General features: G+C 47.0%; 4 protein-coding genes across 5 annotated transcripts in view; 1 reads left to right on the forward strand and 3 right to left on the reverse strand.

Moving 5' to 3' along the window:
- Window positions 1–14,680, reverse strand: part of LOC144697423 (uncharacterized) — a 512,621-nt gene that overhangs the window by 317,095 nt on the left and 180,846 nt on the right. The gene's annotated exons all lie outside the window — the stretch shown is intronic.
- LOC144697923 (uncharacterized) overlaps window positions 1–14,680 on the forward strand; it is a 66,938-nt gene that overhangs the window by 40,098 nt on the left and 12,160 nt on the right. Inside the window, 2 exon segments of the mRNA XM_078569886.1 lie at window positions 12,134–12,378; window positions 12,380–12,627. Coding sequence (XP_078426012.1) covers window positions 12,134–12,378; window positions 12,380–12,627 — 493 coding nt within the window.
- LOC144697125 (uncharacterized) overlaps window positions 1–14,680 on the reverse strand; it is a 195,062-nt gene that overhangs the window by 33,960 nt on the left and 146,422 nt on the right. The window lies entirely within an intron of this gene.
- LOC144697419 (uncharacterized) overlaps window positions 1–14,680 on the reverse strand; it is a 172,942-nt gene that overhangs the window by 1,201 nt on the left and 157,061 nt on the right. The window contains exon 2 of the mRNA XM_078569391.1: window positions 6,689–9,203. Coding sequence (XP_078425517.1) covers window positions 6,689–8,440 — 1,752 coding nt within the window. The 5' untranslated portion in view covers window positions 8,441–9,203. The remainder of the gene's footprint in view (window positions 1–6,688; window positions 9,204–14,680) is intronic.

The raw sequence follows: 14,680 nt of genomic DNA on the forward strand, positions 1-14,680 counted from the left end.
GTGCACTGGAACACTCTCACTCGGGTGTGTCTCTGTCTCCGTGCTTTTCTGGTCACACCATGTTTAAAATCTCTTCAAGCAGACAGAACAGACAAACATTTCTCCTTCTAGATTCAAAGGCCAATGATATTCATGTCCCGATGAATTGAGTGACTCTGTCAGATCGTGATGTGTCGTTTGATTTGATGTTTCTGCTTTCAAATCCTCTCCTTCTGACATCCTGTAACAAGAGTTTACAAAAGTCATCATTGTCAGTACAGGATAGAAATTCAGAACAGACCATTCTAGTTTCTATGGAACATTCTTTCCCCTCTCGTTCCCCAAAAGCTGTAAATTTCCATCCCACACCCATTCCCTTCATTCTCACTCTGCTGTACCTAATATATACCCTCCCAATTCTACTGAAGGTGTCAATTCATGCTGATCGACAGATCCATGCACAGCACTTTATATATATTTGGTAGCTGAAAAATGTGTGCTATATACAGTACTGTATTACTTGATTAGAGATATACCAAGAATGTGAGGAAGAACTTTATTTAGGTAGCGAGTGGTCATCAAATGGAACTCGCTACCTATGAGGATGGTGGAAGTGGAGCTGATCAATGATTTTAAAACACAAGTGTCTGGTCACATAAAGGAAATAAACTTGAAGGAAATAAACAAATAAACTTGCAGGGGAATGGGGATGTAGAGGGGAAATGAGACTAACTGGATTGCTCTACAGAGAGTCGGACTTGAGTTTCTGAGTGGACTCCTTCCCTGTCGTAATGACTGGAAAGTTAAAAAGGGGGGAAAAGAAAGTGTTTTACTCACAGATGTTGGACACAGGAGGAAGTTTCCCCTAACTTAGTCTACTGCATTCGTTGCTCCCAATGCGGTCTCCTCTACATTGGAGAGACCAAACGCAGACTTGGCGACCGCTTTGCAGAACACCTGCGGTCTGTCCGCAAGAAAGACCCAAACCTCCCTGTCGCTTGTCATTTTAACACTCCACCCTGCTCTCTTGCCCACATGTCTGTCCTTGGCTTGCTGCATTGTTCCAGTGAAGCCCAATGCAAACTGGAGGAACAGCACCTCATCTTCCAACTAGGCACTTTACAGCCTTCCGGGCTGAATATTGAATTCAACAACTTTAGATCTTGAACTTCCCCCTCCATCCCCACCCCCTTTCCATTTCTTCCCCCTCCCTTTTGTTTTTTCCAATAATTTATATAGATTTTTCTTTTCCCACCTATTTCCATTGTTTTTAAATCTATACCTGTAATGCCCTGTCAGTCTTTCCACCCCACCCCCACTAGAGCTGTACCTTGAGTGTCCTGCCATCCATTCTTAATTAGCACATTTTCTTAGATCATATCACCACCTTCAACATCTCTTTGTTCCTTTGTCTGTGACATCTTTTGATTAGCTGCTCCTATCACTGCTTGCTTGTCCCTACAACCACCCCCCACAACTTCTCTCCCCTCACCCCACCCCCCACCTTAAACCAGCTTATATTTCACCCCTCTCCTAATATTACTCAGTTCTGTTGAAGGGTCGTGAGGACTCGAAACGTCAACTCTTTTCTTCTCCGCCGATGCTGCCAGACCTGCTGAGTTTTTCCAGGTAATTCTGTTTTTGTTTTGGATTTCCAGCATCCGCAGTAGTTTTTTGTTTTCATCTCTGAGGAAGTTTTAGTCTGTTCACACAAAGGCCGCGCTCTGATTGGCTGGAGGACCAGAGTCCTTCCGGTCCTCCAATTCTTCCCATTGGTCAGTCCCCCGTATGCTGACAATGAGGGACATGATGCTGTGCCAAAGTAGCCAATATGAAAACCTGGAGGACCGGAAGAGCACTGCTTATCCAACCAATCAGAGTGCGGGTCTTGTTCTGGTCCCCGCCTCTCCCCCGGACATGCGAAGTCCTGGGCCGCCCGCCCACGCGGCAGATAGAGTGGGGGATTGTGGGAGCTTCGGCCGCCATTACTCATCCGGAGCCCAGACTCCAAACCCCTGGGACTGGGATGGAAAGTGGGGGTGGGGGGCACAGTGACCCTGACACAAAGTGCACGTGGGTAGTCACTGGATTTAATTGTGACGCCCCCTTAGCAAAACAGTTTGCTAACTTCAGGTGTAAAGATTTAGACACCTGGGTGACAGATTGGGGAGGGCATTTGGTGAGTGTGAAACTGAACCCGGGAGTCAGCACCTTCAGGGGAGGAGAACTGAGGAAATGCAGGAGGAGGATAGTATGGTCAATTGGGGTTACAACCAATAGGGAGAATCGAGTATGTGGGGGACAGAGATTTAAAGTTTGAGAGGGAAAAGGATTTTCTTTGTCAACTAGAATATCAGTTTCAAATTTCTATTGTGTATTTACTACAATGGCTTTTGTAAACACCTTTTAAAGTGCAATGGAGAGGGAGGATTTGCAGATGGGAAAATCAAACCAAGCATCACGTAACGATTTGACAGAGTCATTTGATTCAGCGGGGCCTGATGGTCATCAGCGATTGAATATGGGAGGAGAAATGTTTGTTCGAAAATACTTCAAACATCATTGTGACTGAAAGAGCATCGAGACAAACACAACCATGTGAGAGTGTTCCACTGCACTGACTGTGGAAAGAGCTTTAACCAGTTACACAGTCTGAAAAGACCATTTCCAGCAGGAAGAGACCATGTATATGAGGCTTCAGAAGATTGTTGAACTTGAAGACGCACAAGGGCACCTGCACCAGGGAGAAACTGTGGAAGTGTGGGGACCGTGCAACAGAATTCCATTTCCCCTCTGCACCCCACGCTGCCCCCTCACATCTGCACCGGAAACTCATCAATGCATTTACACCAGGGGCACGCCATTCACCTGATCTGAGTGGGAATGGATTCAATCAGCTTCACTCGCACCTGCTTTTAGACCAGTGAGATCAGACTGTGAAGAGGCTGTTCACCTGTTCGGTTTGTGGGAAACAATCAGTGATCCATCCAACCTGCTCTTTGCACGTCGCAGTGCAGATTTCCACTGAAATGATTCACAAAAGCTGATGAAGTACATTTATTTTATCCTGGACAGTAAATAGTGTTTTTCCGACCACAACAGGGAGATCTAAAATAAATACATTTGTCTTGTTCCACTGTGTCTACAGCACAGGGCCAGGCCAGATGTCTCAATTGATCTATGTCAGTATTTATGCTCCACATGAGCCTCCACCCACCCCTCTTCATCTCCCCCCATCAGCATATCCTTCTATTCCTTTCTCCCTCATGTATGTATCCAGCTCCCCCTTAAATGTATTCATGCTATTCACCTCAACCGCTCTCTTGGTAGCGAGTTCCACATTCTCACCACTCGCTGGGTAAAGAGGTTTCTCATGGATTATTGAACCCCTTCATCATCTTAAAGGCTTCCATCAGGTCACCCTTCAGTCTTCTCTTTTATAGAGAAAAGCAGCCCCAGCCTTTCCTGAGAGTTAAATGCTCTCAGTTCTGGTATTATTCTTGTGAATCTTTGTTGCCCCTTCTCCAGTGCCTCTATTTTCTTTTTCGAAATGGAGATCAGAAATGTTGACAGTGCTCCCAGTGTAGTCTAACCATGGTTCGAAACAAGTTGAATATAACCTCCCTGTTTTTCAATTCTATCCCTCCAGAATGGAACCCTATATCTGGGCCCCACACTTTAGGAAAGATGTGAAGCGCTTAGAGAGGGTGCAGGGCAGATTCGAGAATGGCACCAGGGATGAAGGACGTCAGTTAGTTGGAGAGACTGGTGCAGCTGAAATTATTTTATTTTGACCATCGTGACATTAGGAGGAGGCCATTCATCACATTGAGTCCATGCCAGCTCTCCATGGAGCCCCCTGTTAAGATAACACCCGCCTTTCTTCCTTCCTCCCTGTTCACCAAAAACCACCACCCCCCCTGCCCCCGCCCCACTCCCAAAGCTGCCCAAACCCACCCGGCCTAATACCCCGGACGTATCTTGCTCCAGGATTCATTGCACCTTCTTGGAACCGGTTGCAGTCCTGGAAGTGCCCTAATGCCTTCTTGGCACGGCTTGGAATGCCGGAACTGCTGCCCAATCCGATTGGCTAGTGGCTCCTGAAGGCGGGATTCCCTCCCCAGCGAGGGGCAGAAGTCCTGGAAGTCTCACCCTGCCCCCGCTGAACCCGCCCGCAGTGTGTTCTGGCTGCAGGGTGGGCTGGTGTGCAGCAAGTCGGCTTCCGTAAAGTCATAGCGCCATTACGGCACAGAAGGAGTCCGTTCGGCAACCGGAGTGTGCACTGACTTCCTGTGGAGCAATCAATCAGTCTCATTGCCCCTCTATATCCCCATAACCCTACAAGTTGATTTCCTTCAAGTGCCTACCCAATTTCATTTTGAAATCACTTATTTCCCTTTCCACCACCTTGTTGGCAGCGAGTTACAGATCATGACCACTCTGTGCCTAAATAAAGTTCTTCCTCACATCCCCCTCCCACTGTATCTTTGAGAAATACAGTACTGTATATCACTAATTTTCAGTCCAGTTATACATACATGTATATATATATGTGTGTGGAGATATACAGCCTGCATAAAGAATTTCAGGTCTCTCTGTCCAGGACATGAAGCTGGATTTTAAATCTTTGACAAGAAGGATGAGCAAATTGTCTGTGTGTAGCTGAAAGACAATTTGCGTTTTTTCTCTGATTCTTATCTCCTGATGCCATTAATCCTTCTCAAACACTCTGATTAGAAACATCAAGTATTGTTAAGGGGACATGATAATGTCCTGACTGAGTCAACTGCAGATCCACTGACTTTCCAAAATCAATTGCCTTATCTTGCTCCATGTCCAGTTGCATTGGTGCCTTTTCCATGGAAGGTTTACTCAACAGGAAGGGTATCTCACTAGAGTCTACACCAGTCCTGATAAAGTGGCTGACTCAAGCTATTTTGCATGAAATCACAACTCTTTTTAGTGACTTGAAAGTGTTCACATCACCAAACCTAAACAAGTAGAACTTTCATACTCCTTAATCCTGTGTCGATCCTCACTATGAGGTGAATCTGGGTAACATTTTCACCAATCTGATCCACATACTGACGAGGTGCAGCCACTATCTAACACAGCACAGTTGAATGAGTCTGTGATTAACACACTCATCACTGCACCAAAGCTCCTTGTGACTAGTACAATTCTTACAGAGTGATCATCATCATCATCTTCAGCCTCAGAATTGTGTGTGTCATGTGTCACTTCGAAGACCCTGATTTTCCACTTTGGGCAGTTCATCACATAAATATTTTGAGTCTGACCTGAAACACCTGTTAATTGTTCCTTGGTCATTCCTGGGGTTCATTCACCTATTAGTGCTGTTCCAATCCTGTCTCTTGATGAGATATCCAGATCTGCTAAAGATGTTTTCACCCTCATTCGAAACCTGTCAAAGTCCAACTATGCTTCATAGGCATCCAGTAGATCATCTTTCTTGTAAATCTCATCAATGAACCTGAATAGAAGATCCAAACCTTCTTCAGTATCCAACGGACGGGCATCCAGCTCACTAAATACTTTGCTTCTGATTTTATTTTTGTTGAGAAGTGACGATGCCAAGACTAGACCTTGTTTCCTCCTTGGTAGGGACGTAACCCGTGTCCACATCTCCACTTCATTCTTCCACTGGTCGTGTGGCTCAGACTCCGAGAACATCGGCGGGAAATCAGACCCTGACAATTTCCATAATATAAAAGCAAATTACTGCAGATGCTGGAAATCTGACACAAAAACAAAAAGGGCTGCAAAAACTCAGCAGGTCAAGCAACATCTGTGGAGAGAGAAACAGAGTTAACGTTTCGAGTCCGTATGACCCTTCTTCAGGGCAATTCCCTGACAATTTCCACTTGTTTTCAGCCATTTCTCACAAAAGCTACTCGGATTGTCAGCTTCTGTCTGAAATGTTATTTTCCTTTAGTTTCCACCCTCCACTATTAGACAAGTATTCTTTGTTACCATATTATAATCCTGACAGCCTGATGGTGAAGGAAGAAACTGGAGCCAGTCTTTACTTTGGATGGATTTATTCACAGAGTGAAACATTACAGGTATAAGCCTCCTAACTACACCCCGCTGTGAGGCAGTAGTTGCCTCTCTATGTGCTCAAGTAACCATCCAATAAATGCCCTCCACCTATATATATTTTACCTCAACTGACACAATTAACACCCATAGTCCGAGCAGGCTGGTTAACCGAGTGAATCCCTTTTCACACTCAGAGCAGGTGAACAGTCTCTCCCCGGTGTGAATCTGTTGATGTGTCAGCGGGTAGGATGAAAGAGCGAATACCTTGCCACACATGGAGCAAATGAAGGGCCTCTCTCCAGTGTGAACTTGCCGGTGTGTCTGCAGATGGGACGACTGAGTGAATCCTTCCCACATCGAGAGCGGGTAAATGGTCTTTTCCAGTGTGAACTTGTTGGTGTGTCAGCAGGTGGGATAACTGAGCGAATCCCTTCCCACACACAGAGCAGGTGAATGGCCTCTCCCTGGTGTGAACTGCCTGGTGTGCCACTAGGTGGGATGACAGAGTGAATCCCTTCCCACACTCAGTGCAGGTGAACGGCCTCTCCCTGGTGTGAACTACCTGGTGTGCCACTAGGTGCACATGCTGAGTGAATCCCCTACCACACTCAGTGCAGGTGAACGGCCTCTCCCCGGTGTGAACTACCTGGTGTGTCACCAGATGCGCAGACTGAGTGAATCCCTTCCCACACTCAGAGCAGCTGAATGGCTTCTCCTCGGTGTGAACTACCTGGTGTGCTACTAGATGGGATGACTGAGTGAATCCCTTCCCACACACAGAGCAGGTGAAGGACTTCTCCCTGGTGTGAACTACCTGGTGTGCCACAAGGTGTGAGGACTGAATGAATCCCTTCCCACACACAGAGCAGGTGAAGGGCATCTCCCTGGTGTGAGATACTTGGTGTGCCACTAGGTGGGATGAATGAGTGAATCCCTTCCCACACACAGAGCAGGTGAAGGGCATCTCCCTGGTGTGAGATACCTGGTGTGCCACTAGGTGGGATGACTGAGTGAATCCCTTTCCACACATAGAGCAGGTGAACAGCCTCTCCTTGGTGTGAACTACCTGGTGTGCCACTAGGTGGGATGACTGAGTGAATCCCTTCCCACACTCAGAGCAGGTGAATGGCCTCTCCTTGGTGTGAACTACCTGGTGTGCCACTAGGTGCGAGGGATGAGTGAATCCTTTCCCACACTCAGTGCAGGTGAATGGCCTCTCCCTGGTATGAACTATCTGGTGTGCCACTAGTTGCGATGAATGGGTGAATCCTTTCCCACACTCAGAGCAGGTGAATGGCCTCTCCTCAGTGTGAACTACCTGGTGTGCCACTAGGTGGGATGACTGAGTGAATCCCTTCCCACACTCAGAGCAGGTGAACGGCCTCTCTCTGGTGTGAACTACCTGGTGTGCCACAAGGTGCACAGACTGAGTGAATCCCCTCCCACACACAGAGCAGGTGAACGGCCTCTCCTCAGTGTGAACTACCTGGTGTGCCACTAGATGGGATGAATGAGTGAATCCCCTCCCACACTCAGAGCAGGTAAACGGCCTCTCCTCTGTGTGAACTACCTGGTGTGCCACTAGGTGGGATGACTGAGTGAATCCTTTTCCACACACAGAGCAGGTGAATGGCCTCTCGCTGGTGTGAACTACCTGGTGTGCCACTAGGTGGGACGACTGAGTGAATCCTTTCCCACACACAGAGCAGGTGTATGGCCTCTCCCTGGTGTGAACTACCTGGTGTGCCACTAGGTGCACAGACTGAGTGAATCCCCTACCACACTCAGAGCAGGTGAACGGTCTCTCCTCTGTGTGAACGACCTGGTGTGCTACTAGGTGCACAGACTGAGCGAATCCCCTACCACACTCAGAGCAGGTGAACGGCCTCTCCTCTGTGTGAACTACCTGGTGTGCCTCTAGGTGGGATGACTGAGTAAATCCTTTCCCACACACAGAGCAGGTGAATGATCTCTCCCTGGTGTGAGCGACTTGGTGTGACACTAGGTGGGATGACTGAGTGAATCCCTTCCCACACACAGAGCAGGAGAACGGCTTCTCTCCGGTGTGAACTACCTGGTGTGCCACTAGGTGAGATGACTGAGTAAATCCTTTCCCACACTCAGTGCAGGTGAAGGACCTCTCCCTGCTGTGAGTGGCCTGGTGTGCCACTAGATGCAATGGCTTACTGAATCCTTTCCCACACACAGAGCAGGTGAGCGGCCTCTCCCTGGTGTGAGCGATCTGGTGTGCCACTAGGTGTGAGGAATGAGTGAATCCCTTCCCACACACAGGGCAGATGAATGGTCTCTCCCCAGTGTGAATGCGTCGATGAGTTTCCAGCGCAGATGGGGTTTGGAATCCCTTCCCACAGTCCCTACATTTCCACAGTTTCTCCATGGTGCGCGTGCCCTTGTGTATCTCCACGTCCGATGATCAGTTGGTGCCTCGTCCACACGCAGAACACATGTGTGGTGTCTCCCCTATGAGAATGGTGTGATGCTTTCTCAGTCTGTGTAACTGGTTAAAGCTCTTTCCACAGTCAGTGCACTGGAAACACTCTCATTCAGGTGTGTGTGTCTCGGTGCTTTTCCAGTCACGCTGATGTTTGAAACATGTTGAAGCCGACAGAACAGACAAATATTTCTCCTTCTAGATTCAAAGGCCAATGATATTCAGGTCCTGCTGAATTGAGTGATTCTGTCGATGTTAATGTTAATTTTGGGTTTGAGAATTTCTAGTAGTACAGACGGGTTCCGGAATCCCTTCCCACAGTCCCCACATTTTCATGGTTTCTCCTTGGTGTGGGTGTCTTTGTGTCTCTCCGTGTTTGACAATCAGTTGAAGCCTCATACATGCACAGAACACGTGAACAGTCTCTCCCCACTGTGAATGGTAATGTTTTTTCAGTTTGTGTAACTAGTTAAAGCTCTTTCCACAGTCAGTGCACTGGAACACTCTCACTCAGGTGTGTGTGTCTCGGTGCTTTTCCAGTCACACTGATGTTTAGATTCTTTACCCACAGACAGAACAGACAAACGTTTCTCCATCCCCATTCAAAGGTCAATTGTATTCAGGTCCTGATGAATTGAATGACTCTGTGAGATCTTGATGTGATTTTTGGTTTCAGATTTCTGTCTACAAATCCTCCTCCTCTAATATCCTGTAAAAGGAGTTTACAAAAGTCATCACTGTCAGTACAAGACAGAAATTCATAACAGACAATTCTAGTTATTATGAAATATTCTTTCCTCTCCTGTTACCCAAAATCTGTAAATCTCCGTCCCACACACTCTCCCTCCATTCTCACTCTGCGGTGCCTAATATACACCCTCCCCATTCTCCTGAAGGTGCAAATTCATCTTAATCGACAGATCCGTGTTCAGCACTGTCAGTCCAGCACACAGAGCTGCAAGCCATATACATGGACATATTACTGGAATAAAAACGTGTGTAATATAATGTAATATGTATTGCAAGATTAGAGTTATGGGTGGATGCAAGAAAGAACTGTAATTAGGGGTGAGTGATCATGACCTGGAATTGAGCTCATCTGAGGATGGTGGAACTGGAGATGATTTCTGATTTCAGAATGAAATTTCATGGACACTTGACGGAAATGTACTTGCAGGGGGATGGGGATATAGAGGGGGAATCGGACTGGCTGAATTCGTCGATGGAGAATCGAGATGGACTCAAGTTGCCGAATGGACTCCTCCTGTGCTGTAATGACTCTGTGACAGTAAATATACAACATAGCTACAGTACTATATTGCACAGTTAGAAAAAATAATAAATGTACTTTATTACAGAACCATAAATATTATATCTGAAAAGTACCATCTAACAACACTAGACATATCTCTGTCCTATATTAATTTACAGCCCCCTTAAATGTCAGCCATCTCCTGGGGAAACCACCCCTTTAATTGTGAACATTAGGAAAGAGACCATCCTTCTGGCCAGACAAATAAATGTGTCAAGCTGAGGGAGCAAAGGATGTCAATGTCTTTAATAGAGAGAGAGAGACCTGGGCCAACCTTTCCAGAGTCTGCACCCTCCCTGGATTCACTTCCTTTCCCTTCAGTTCCTGCAAGTCAACAATTTCCCCCCAGAATGAGAAAAGAAATGGAAAGGGGGAGAAAAGAAAGTGTTTTACTCACAGATGTTGGACACAGGAGGAAGTTTTAGACTGTGTGAAGCTCACTCTGCATTCACACAAAGCCCGCGCACGGATTGGCGGGAGGACCAGAGTCCTTCCGGTCCTCCAACTCTTCCTATTGGTCAGCTTCTCAGCATGACGGGAAGAGGCGGGCTCTCCCCCGCACATGCGCAGCTTCTCCTCCCCCGAGTTCTCCGAGCGGTTTCTAGCTCTGGCCGGAGCCGTCAGCCGGTTGCCTGGAGGAGGGGGAACAATGGGTGGGGGCGGGGCTCCCGTGTCCGCGCGCCTGGCCTGCAGACTGGAACCCGAGGACGTCACCGCGGAGCAGAATGATTCCTATTGGCTGATTCAGGCAGGTTTCCATTGTGGACGTCACAATAAGGAAGTTGGACAATGAGCTTCAGACTGAAACTTCTTCCTCTGGGCAACATCTGTGAGGAAATCAATGTTTCCCCGTTTCCATTTCTTTTCTCATTCTGGGGGCAAATTGTTGACTTGCAGGAACTGAAGGGAAAGGAAGTGAATCCAGGGAGGGTGCAGACTCTGGAAAGGTTGGCCCAGGTCTCTCTCTCTCTCTCTCTCTTAAAGACATTGATATCCTTTGCTCCCTCAGCTTGACACATTTATTTGTCTGGCTAAAAGGACGGTCTTTTTCCTAATGTTCACAATTGAAGGGGTGGTTTCCCCGGGAGATGGCTGACATTTAGAGGGACAGTAAATTAATATAGGACAGAGATATTTCTAGTTTTGTTATATGGTACATATTTAATATAAATTATTTATGGTTCTGTAATAAAATGCATTTATTATTATTTCCAGTCTTGTAATATAGTACTGTAGCTGCCTTTCTAGTCACAGAGTCATTATGGCACAGAAGGAGACCATTCAGCAACTCGAGTCCATGCTGACTCTCTGTAGACCAATCCAGTCAGTCCCATTCCCCCTCAATATCCCTTTTCCTCTGCAAGTTTATTTCCTTCAAGTGTTCATCCATCTTCAATTCAAAATCATTGATTATATCTGCATCCCTCGAGGAAGAAAGTTCCAGGTCAAATCAATCCTTCAAATGAATATCATTCATCCAGTCCAATTTCAATTTGAAACTATCGATCATCTCTGCTTCCTCTACCCTCCTACGTAGTGAGTTGCCAAATGTCTCTGTATCTGGGACAAGAAGCAGTGAGCTTGGATCTATCGATGAACATGAATCGGCACCTTCAGGAGAATTGGGAGGGTGTATATGAGGTACAGCAGAGTGAGAATGGAGGGAGAGTGTGTAGGACGGAGATTTACAGCTTTTTGGGAATGAGAGAGGAAAGAATGTCCCATAGAAACTAGAATTGTCTGTTCTGAATTTCTATCCTGTGCTGACCATAATGACTTTTGTAAACTCCTTTTACAGGATATTAGAAGCGAGGATTTGCAGACAGAAATCTCAAAGCAAACATCACATCAAGATCTGATCAAGCAACTCATTTCTCTGAAATCTGAATATCACCTGCCTTTGAACCCAGGAGGAGAAATGTTTGATTGCTCTGTCTGCTTCAATAGTTTCAAACATCAGTGCGACTGGAAAAGCACCGAGACACACACACCCTAGTAAGAGTGTTCCAGTGCACTGACTGTTGAAAGAGCTTTAACCAGTTGCACCACCTGTTTGTACTACTCACAGTGGGGAGAGACCGTATGCATGTTCAGTGTGGACGAAGTTTCAACTGACCCTCGAAACTGGATAGTCACAAGCACACCCGCACCTTGGAGAAACCATGGAAATGTGGGGAATGTGGGAAGGGATTCAAAGCGCCATCTGAGCTGGAGATTCATCGACGCAGTCACACCGGGGAGAGGCCGTTCAACTGCTCCGTGTGTGGGAAGGGATTCAGTCATTTAATCGCCCTGCAAAGACACCAAGGAGTTCATACTGGGGAGAGGCCATTCAGCTGCTCTGAATGTGGGAAAGGATTCAGTCATTCATCTGCCCTGCTGAGACACCAGCGAGTTCATGCTGGGGAGAGACCGTTCACCTGCTCCAAGTGTGGGAAGGGATTCAGTGATTCATCCACACTGCGGACACACCAGCGAGTTCACACTGGGGAGAGGCCTTTCACCTGCTCGGAGTGTGGGAAGGGATTCACTATGTCAAGCTACTTGCTGAGACACCAGCGAGTTCACACTGGGGATGAGGCCGTACGCCTGCTCTGTGTGTGGGAAAGGATTCACTCTGTTATCCAACCTGCAGGCACACCAACGAGTTCACACTGGGGAGAGGCCATTTATCTGCCCGGTGTATGGGAAAGGATTCGCTCAGATATTCAACCTGCAGACACACCAGCGAGTTCACACTGGTGAGAGACCATTCAACTGCTCTGAGTGTGGGAAGGGATTCAGTGATTCATCCAACCTGCGGAGACACCAGCGAGTTCACACCGGGTGAAGGCCATTCACCTGCTCCATATGTGGGAAAGGATTCACTCTGTTATCCAACCTGCAGAAGCACCAGCGAGTTCACAAGTGATTGCAGGAGTTGGATTCTGCTGTTATTGCTGCTGTTAATCACATCCAGGAATGAACCATGTTCATTGTGACAGGTGGTGAAGTGGGAGGGTCGGAGGGTTTCTTTCTGCTGGACTAGCCGGTCTCACGACTTTGCTTCCAGGGAGCTGATGCTCTTGAGCCTGGGAGTGTCCATTTCCATGAAATAACCCACAAAAGCTGATGAAGGACATTTATTTTATCCTGGATAGTAAATAGTGTTTTTCCTACCACGACAGGTCGCTCTAAAATAAACACATTTGTCTCTGTTCCATTGATTCTACATCACAGGGCCAGGCTTGTCAGCTCAAATGTCAGTATTTATGCTCCAAATGAGCCTCCACCCACCTCTCTTCATCTCCCCCATTAGCATATCCTTCTATTCCTTTCTTCCTCGTGTATGTCTCAATATATCAATCGTGGTAGGGGAGGGGCAAGCTGGGTTGATGGTGGCGTGAGCCCCAGGGTCCAGTGCCCCTGTGTCCAGGTTATAGAGGAGCCGAAGAGAAACTATTTGGGTCCAGAACATTGTGCACATCCTTTTACTCTGGTTGTCTTTGATCCTCAAGTAATTTTCTGTTTTTTTTAACCATGTTTAATTTCATTAATAAACTTTTATCAGTAAAATTATTTGATTTTGCTGGACTTTTCATGATTAGATTTCTGCACTTTAGGGAAAGTGGGTGAGAGGGGTTGGCAGGCTCTTTAACAGAGTGAGTCCCTCTAAGGTAATTGGCAAAGGAGCCAGAGGGGGAGATGAGATTTTATTTTTGACACAGCGATGTTAGAAAATGGGGTTCAGGGAGTCAATTAACCCTTTATCCCCTTTTTCCAAACTCTGAAACGATTCACAGTGATAACCCTTATTGGTGACAGTGGTTAGATTTTATTCAGTATAAATAAGACCTGACACAAGCTCATGTCTGAGCAGCAGTATCAAAGTGCAGCAGCATTACCATTACACTCTGGGTAGAAGCACCATCTCCACATAAATGCTCCGTGGTCTGCCCAAATGTCATGGCACCAGTCAATGCAATATGTAAAACCTCTACAAATCTCTGTGCTCGGGGAATCCCTTCTGACACTTTTTTACATCACAAAGTCTCTGGAGACGCATTTAACCCAATCATTGCCGAGCTAACATTTGAACGGACCAATTACAAAACCTGTCATTGAACCATCTGTACCTGCCCAAGCCACGTCAAACTCTCAAACAATTGGCTTCCCACGCTCCGTACCCGGGACAGGGAGTCAGCATTCCCATGCCAAGCAGTGAAAACATGGTGGCCTTGACACCCAGGTGTCGTCTAGGATTCAAGGCACTCTTGTTTTCTCTGTCCTCTGGGAGCTGTTCATCTCCCTGTTCACAGAATCACAGTGCAGAAGAGGCCCTTTGGCCCATCGAGTCTGCACCGACACATGAGAAACACCTGACCTACCTACCTAATCCCATTTACCAGCGCTTGGCCCATAGCCTTGAATGTTATGACGTGCCAAGTGCTCATCCAGGTACTTTTTAAAGGATGTGAGGCAACCCCCCTCCACCACCCTCCCAGGCAGCGCATTCCAGACCGTCACCACCCTCTGGGTAAAAATGTTTTCCCTCACATCCCCCATAAACCTCCTGCCCCTCACCTTGAACTTATGCCCCCTCGTGACTGACCCTTCAACTCAGGGGAACAGCTGCTCCCTATCCACTCTGTCCATGCCCCTCATAATCTTATCCACCTCGATCAGGTCGCCCCTCAGTCTTCTCTGCTCCAACGAAAACAACCCAAGGCTATCCTTATCCAAGTCATAGCTTAAATGTTTCATCCCAGGTGACATAGCAAGTCATCTGTTCTCAGCTCTGCCAGATTTCTGCTGAAGTTTGGCCCCTTTTACACCTTTTGGATCAATAAAGCATTTGGTCAATGAAGATCCAAACCACAATTTCCCATCCTGTC

Source organism: Cetorhinus maximus, chromosome 23 (assembly GCF_964194155.1).
Source record: "Cetorhinus maximus chromosome 23, sCetMax3.hap1.1, whole genome shotgun sequence".
Taxonomy (NCBI): domain Eukaryota; kingdom Metazoa; phylum Chordata; class Chondrichthyes; order Lamniformes; family Cetorhinidae; genus Cetorhinus; species Cetorhinus maximus.